This window comes from Seriola dumerili, unplaced genomic scaffold (genome assembly GCF_002260705.1).
Source record: "Seriola dumerili isolate Sdu_G_001 unplaced genomic scaffold, Sdu_1.0 BDQW01000226.1, whole genome shotgun sequence".
NCBI lineage: Eukaryota > Metazoa > Chordata > Actinopteri > Carangiformes > Carangidae > Seriola > Seriola dumerili.
Window position 1 is genome coordinate 514,664 of NW_019174481.1, and position 7,631 is coordinate 522,294.

Sequence of the window (7,631 nt, forward strand, 5' to 3'; positions counted from 1 at the left end):
TAGTCCCATGATGCAGCTTCCTAAATAAAAGAACAAGGCACAGACGTGCACAGAGACGGCGAGTTCACCGCAACGTTTCCCTCTGCACTCCCCCGAGCTCCCGTCATCTCCTCAAAACAGCTCTGATGAAGGAAAACTGGGAATTTACCCACAGAAAAAAGAAAAGAACAATTACATCTTAGATTCTCCTGAATAATTCATAAGTCGTTGTTTGTGTGGGATGCTGCATGAACATGTGTGTTTGAAAGAAACCGGGCAATCCCTCAGAAACAACACAACTGTGCTAGATTTGTGGCCTTGAAGTTGAGGGCTGGGAATTTAATAAGACTCATAAACAGCTATGGGTTTGTTCTGCTGGGAGAATGTGAAGCTCTACAACGCCACACTGTGGTGAAAACAAAGAAAACCATACTGACATACTAGGTTTTTCTCTTTTATTTCAAATATACAGGGCTATAGCAGCATTTACATCAACATCAAACATAACATTATACTGGCTTACACTTTGGCAGCAATGACAGCTCACACATAACAGCCAGCCAACATATTCATTCTTTACAATGAAAGCTCACAGATAAGCATTACAGCGTGCAAATACAGTATAGGAAAATATACCTGGAGTTAACTGAGGATCATGTGCAGTGGTGTCAGTGCCTTCAAGCATTAAACATCGTCAGCCGGTGCACTTCTAATCTGTCCCAGCTCTAAACCTAGAGGGGTGTGAGATATAATACTTTCATAGCCTTTCATAATGTGTCTGATTCTTCGATGACACAGGAACCCAGGGACTGCGATGTCCCACGGTTGCCCAAGGTTATATTTACTACCTGCCCTTTCTGGCAGGAGGGACCAGTAGTTTCGCCACATTAGGGCATGTGATGAGTGTCCTGTCCACACACCCGCACTGGTCTTCAGGCTGTTTATATAACTTATTTATCACAGTACACTGATGTATTCTTGGCTCTTTACTCTGTAAATACTCCATGGTGACTGTTGGAATAATAAACCAGTTCACCTTTCCCCACACACACACACACACACACTTTCTTCTCAATTTAGAAATACAGAAAAAACGAATAACACCACATCTTTGCCAAGTTTGTTGACTCATGCACACACAGATTTTTTTCTTTTCAAAAAGGAATGATCAGTGCGATTGTCAGTTGCTATCCGACATTCTCAGGCGTAAACAGCCTGTATAACAAACTAAGGCACTCAATTTGGAGACCACTTTAAGTGTAGAAGACTGAAAACACTTGTGTGTTTTTCTCGTGATATTAGAGCCATTTTTACAACAAGCTTATGACTGAAATAAACAAGTGTTTGGGGCTGCTGTTGCATCCAACCATTCTCTCCAATTTCTCGGTCAATAAATCAGGTAATATGGATCTGAGGGGCCAATGTCAGATTTAAATGAGTGGTTAAGCCTAAAGTAGCATTTGTACGACTTTAAAACATCAGATGAGTGTATGCTTGTGTCACAGTCCCTTCCACACTTGCCACAGGCTTTAAGAGACCAAACAGGAATCAGGCAAATTCTCATACAGCCCCTAACATAGGTCTACATGAACTTCCTGTCAGTGGTTCCATAAAGAAACCATCCCCATCCAGCCTTTCCTGGTTTTGGTCCTCTCAGCTCGTCTCAGAGCGTGCGCTCATACTTGTCTCGTCTTCACTCTCATCGTTCTGCCAATCACACATCGATCTTCTTCAGCTGCTCGTAAGTGAGGAAGAACTGGGCGTGGAGTAAAGGAACATAGAAACAAAGGCAGAAAGAGGAATGAGGCACACTGAGATATTTTGGCTCTTCCTGTACTTGAGCTGAAAGCCTCCCTTTTTGCCATCTCCTTGTTACCTCAGTCTGCCCTGCTGTAACAAGTCAATAATCTCATTACATTTTTCAGGCCTGGTTGGAGCATGATGAGTGTGTGTTTTTCCCTCCTCAATCATCTTTAATCAGCTCTTGGCCTTCGCAGAAAGACTCTTATAGAGTTCACTCTCCATTCCCTCCTTTCCTGTCCCCAGCCTTCCCTCTTACCCCCCACCGAGGGGCCCCTCGCATCCTCTCTAACCAGGGGCAGTAGGGTACTGAGGCAGTCGTCTCAAAGTTATATAACAGGGTTAGCTAGCATTAAGCTAAGCTTTCCTCCACTGAAGCATGGCTTGGAATCCTATACGTCACCGAATGCAAAACAACTTACAACTTTTCCCTGCTGATTTCTCTGCCTCAGAAGATATTGCATCACCTAGGATAAATGTAAACAGACTGGTGCACTAATGAGATGGTTCAAGGATACAATGATGTTCCATGGTCCCAGACGCAGCCAGTTGGGAAAGAAACCCTTGTAGAGCGCCATGAAGCCCTCAGAGCGCCACGTCTGAAAAGTAAACAAATGTGTTAAAACGCACTTTATCTTATTATGTCCTGATAATTGCCCAAAAATCCCCTGTGGGTGGGTGGTTCGCTGGGTCTGCAAATTCAGTAACGGTGAGGTTTGATCTAGTCATTTAACATTGCTACGTGATATTGAATTTTCACAGGAAGAAAAAAACAAACGTACGTAATAATAATCTTAAAAATTTTATAAATTACTTGATGAAAACAATTAAAACCAGACAGGGCAAATAAAATGAGACCAAAAGACCCAATTTTAGAGATTATCTTGACTGAACAACACTTTTGATTTGGTCATCAAAACAGAGGTTAGCGTCAATAGGATTTCTCATATGTCTAGACATCAGTTTAAAAGTCCCATCACAATTTCACATGAGGCTTTTTGTGATATTTAAATCTATGGATCCACAGGAAACATGTAATAACTCTGATCAGATGCCAATTTTCTCCTGTCAGGAGTTTTGACTGACCTGCAGTAAACAGTCCAGTGTTCCCTGGTACAGAGCTCCTCCTCTCTGGTTCATCATGCGTGTCCGGACTACATCCACTGGGTTCGAAGCCAAAGCCCCTGCCAGGCCGCACGCAAAGCTGGACCTGGAGGCCACAAAGCACAGGTTCTTTTTTGTTCCTTAATTGCTTCTTTGGTGTTAAACACTAATTGCCATGGTTTGTTCTGCTGCCACGATGTAAAACACATTACTAGCATCAAGTCTGTAACCTAGTACACAACAGTGTATGGGTTGAATAACTATTGTGCATTAGAAATGTTGAAAAGTAGCTCAGTTATAAAGCCTGTGCCATTTTCTCCAAAAAGAAAATATCTCAGAGTACAGATGAATGTCCAAATATCCACACAGAATTTGCTGCTATAAATATACAGACACACACTCACACTGAAGTGAGCTTTTGTTGGCTGAAATACAAATGTGGCATTACTGCACCCCTCCTCTGCATCCAGAAATACAGCGTATTTTGATATGGCTGCTGCTTCCACTGCGGAGTACAGTCTCTATTACAGTACAGCACCTGGCTGTTAATGCTGAATGTGAGCAGCAAAGCAGAAGTGAAAGCAGTTCAAGACTAGGATTTATGATTTAACTGGTAATTTTCAGCAGTGGTAGCAAAAATACTTGTTGGACAAACGAGGGCAGAATTCCTGATTTGTTTACCACATTTCCAATTATAATTTTGTGATTTCAAATATGCTATTGGCCTTTCAAACGGTGTACATGAGTCTTTTTCTGGCCTGGGTCCACCATAAAATATCAAAATATGTCTGACAAGCAATTACCTGCCACTGATAACATCACGAGGAGGTATGAAGGGAATCTGAAGGTTACTTGGTAAACTTACAGGAAGTGTGTGTACACGGTGTCCCCCATGTGACCGGACAGGATCAGATGCTTTTTGGTGATGTCATAGACAGGTAGCTCGACCCCGACCACAATGGCTGCCCGCTGAGCTGTTAGAGAGACACCCTGATGCAGAGAGAGGGGGGAGATTGATAGATTAAAGTTTGGTGTCTGTGCTACCTGAGACCCATGGATACTGAGGTTGTTTATCAATATAAAATATTTTCAGGCTTTCTGTACCTTCCACAGACCCCTTGTCCCCTCCTGTTGGTAGATGTTGATGAAGTTCCCCATCATGCTGCCCTGGATCACATTTCCCTGAGCCTGCATGCGGATCTGGGAGAAAAGATAGAAGTAATGTCCATAAAGTTGAACTTGAGAAAACGAAAGCCTGCAGAACCAGTGTGGAATGCTGTAGGTTCACCAAAGCCAAGCACGGGGGTGTATTAGCCAATCTCCCATTGGAATGCAAAGGCAAAAAACTTAGTAAGGGTTTTTGGCAAGCTCAGCATCCTGAAGCCTTCTCTCTTTCCTTGCTTTGAAGAATTCTGCAGCTCAATCTTTACTTGTTTTCCTTTATAATGGCTGCTGTTTACAGATCAGCTTTGGTTCACTGTCTGGCTCTCTGCTGACTTGGCGGGCGCAGCTAGAACACACCGTGTTGAAAACGCAATGTTCCAAACCTGCAACCCCATCTATTAGTCTGTTAACTCTTAACACACACTGTAATGCTAACAGGGTGTGGCACGCACACATTATAATCACAGCCATATCATTTACAGAACACTATGTTAAGCCTTCAAGGCTTCAGTCTATAAATAATCTACTAGTGGGGTCTTGATAGGACCAAGATGCCCTTCACTCCACTAGGCATGCCACCAAAAGATCACACCTATAGCCTGGGGCTGTTACAGACTTCCTGAGAAAGAAAATATTAATCACTCAGTACCTAGATACACTTCTACTCCAGACTGCGTGGGTAATTATTGCTACATGTATAACAAAATAAAAGAAGACTGTTGTGGTTTTCTGCACGCCCTTGTGCGTGTTAAGAAATTGTCAGACCTGCTCTGCAGCTTTACAGTTCAGTTTCATGAGGACAAAAACACGAGACAATCCTCGTGTGAGCGAAAAAGCTACCTTCAGCACATCAGTAGGGTTGGCGATGGAGGAGGAGATGACACCCGAGAGAACACCACACGCCACATTAGTCAGCAATGTCTCATCTGAAAGTGGAGAAGAGTGGGAAGCAGATTGTAACTGTGAACATGCAGCATTTGATACCATGCAACAAACAGCCAGTTTATCTTTACAGTATTTTACAGTGAACTCTTAGTATGAAAAAAAAATGAGAATACATTTAAATAGGGCATGCACACATCTGTGGCTCCCCTGTGACCTTCGAGAGGAATGTGCATGCGTTGATGGATGGGCGGGACTAGCCCACTGATTTGTGTGTGTATGTGTGTGTCAGGAAGAGAAAAAGAGAAACTGGGACTCACCCTCCGGCCTGTCAACCAGCAGTCGCTTAAAACTCTGGTATGTGCCAATTTTTATGGTCCCATAGGAGGCCTGGCGTAGCATGGCAGGAGCTATTCTGTAAAAGTCAAATATATTTTTATTACCCAATAGTACAATATCTCAGTGTGGTTTAAAAATGTTCAAATGCACTTTATGTCCCAGCCAAAAACAAAAAAAAAACAAATCCCCCAAAAGTCCAAGCACATGAGGACAAATAAGACTTTGAGATGGGATGGGAATGGAGAGGGTTGGGGTAGAAGTAGGTGGGACAATAGCTGTTACAAAAAAAAAGGAACTGTACAATAACAGGAAGTGTAAACAGAAAGAAATACAAAGTGCAGACAAATTATACTCAAACAACTGGTCCAATGCTTCTGCAGTCAGTTCAGAGATTGGAAGCCAAAGATACAGGCACCACAAAACACAGACACGCGCATACCGACCACCATACTGACCCTGAATACAGTGCCCGGGGCCCCTCCTCTCTTCCTATCCGTGCTATAGCGTGGAGCATGCCTCTGTACCGGATCTCTCGGTATTTGCTGTCGCCCACTTGGCCCTGAACTTGAAGACGCGTCTTGGCTAGGTCGATTGGGAATGTCCCTGCAACACAAAGCCCAGGATACAACCTCCTTAAGACTGTACATCACAACGAGGATTTAAATCACCAGCAGTAGTTCACAAAGCTCGGCCTCCTCGCCGCTCCACACATCACTCACCGCATTCCGCCGTCACAGAAGCTAGCCCGCCGAAAACAAAGGGCTTCCAGTTGACGTTAGACATTTTCTCCAGCCGTCTACCGAGTCACACGGCCAAAAGCTTCAGGTGAACCGGCGAGTAGAGGGCACCAATATGAAGTCAGCAGCTAATGCTTTAAAGCTGTAGCTACGTTTCAGTCACTGCCGGCGTTTGAGGAGTCCGGCCCCGCGTCCCTCCTCCTGCCTCAGGTCTTGGAAGAAGCTCCGCCCGTCACTCCCTCAACTGGCCACTGTCATCACTCACCCCGCCCACGTCCTGTTGCTAAGCAACCGAGCCAGACAGTAGAGACGAGCCAAGTGGGAACAAAATAGGCGACAGTGTTACTTTGATTGCATATATCCTCACAAAAAAAAAACCGATTTAATTGCATTGGTAGGCAAATTATTTTAATCAAGGATTCAGTAACCAGAAAAAAAATATAAGAAGTGCCGAAACACATGGAAATGAAGACAAACTAATACATAAATAGGATAAACAATCTGAAACTGTATGCTATTTCCTGTAGATACTAAGTATGTCACTAGGCTAATTATAAATGCGTTAGTTGGGTTCTCAATACATGTTCCATAGGAAATGCCATTTGGAAGTATGCATGTGTTTAATTTTTAAAGTAATAGGCTTTTCATACCTAAGGTTGGGTATATACATGTTTATAATGGCTGTGACATATTTGGTGTCAGCTCCCTCTCCACTGTTGATATCAATACAAAATCCTACATAGCTTTTATGTAATCATCACAAGGCCATAGAGGGCTAACATGAACTTGTATTTATAGTAAATATGAAAGGACCTGAACGTGGTGCATAATATAAACCTGACACCCATGTAAAAGTCTGGAAGAAACTTTTACACTCTCCTCTGCTGCAACATTTGCTGTTATAATCTTAAACTTGGCTTTGCCTTGTTGTCACCACCCATCTGTTACTTTGAAATGTTTTGCTGCAATACCTGACTAGCAAAAGTGTTTGTTTTAGTCTTGGTTTACCCCTCAGATTTTGAATCAGTAATTATCTGGCCCTGTGTTGAAACTATTTTCTCTGTTTAACATTAAGGTGGTTCCATGAAAGTGAGAATTCCTCTTGCCTTCACTCCACGTTTTTCCATTATATAGAACATAAGCCTAGGGTACGGCTAGTCTCACATTTTCACTAGCTCTCTAGAATAGAAACAACCAGGTTCAGCAGAACACAGAGATGAACCTACAAATATAGGTCATATAGTATAATGTCAGCAGTATAAAATATCACTTATTTCCTTTTCAAGAACTCTGTACTCCCATAGGTTAATGGGATGTCTGATCCTGACGAGAAAGTATAACTTTTCTTTTGATAGGTCAGAGGTCACAGATCATCTGGAGTTCAAATGTGTTTCAGTCTATAAATAATGGTGAAAGGCTGGCATGTGGTCGTATCATTGTAAATACTTAACCATATTGGTCTCCACCTGTTAATTACACAACAGTCAACTGACATTAAGTTATTGTTAGGGACCAAGCAATGAGAACTCAGTATTTGTGGGTTTTTTATTTGCTCAATAGATAAAGCAAGAGTATAATAACCAGCCCTGTAAAAGAGGTCAACAAAACATAACTATTCTCAAGATA

General features: G+C 42.6%; 1 protein-coding gene across 1 annotated transcript; it reads right to left on the minus strand.

The window, feature by feature from the left end:
- Window positions 1-428: 428 nt before the first annotated feature.
- On the minus strand, window positions 429-6,204 carry LOC111228749 (kidney mitochondrial carrier protein 1). Its single transcript, XM_022754770.1, has 9 exons — window positions 5,988-6,204; window positions 5,724-5,871; window positions 5,250-5,344; window positions 4,888-4,973; window positions 3,988-4,083; window positions 3,749-3,873; window positions 2,866-2,989; window positions 2,298-2,378; window positions 429-1,735 (listed from the first exon to the last, which is right to left on the minus strand). Exons 1-9 carry the CDS (start codon window positions 6,049-6,051, stop codon window positions 1,694-1,696), a joined length of 861 nt encoding a protein of 286 aa, XP_022610491.1. The 5' UTR covers window positions 6,052-6,204; the 3' UTR covers window positions 429-1,693.
- Window positions 6,205-7,631: the final 1,427 nt, after the last annotated feature.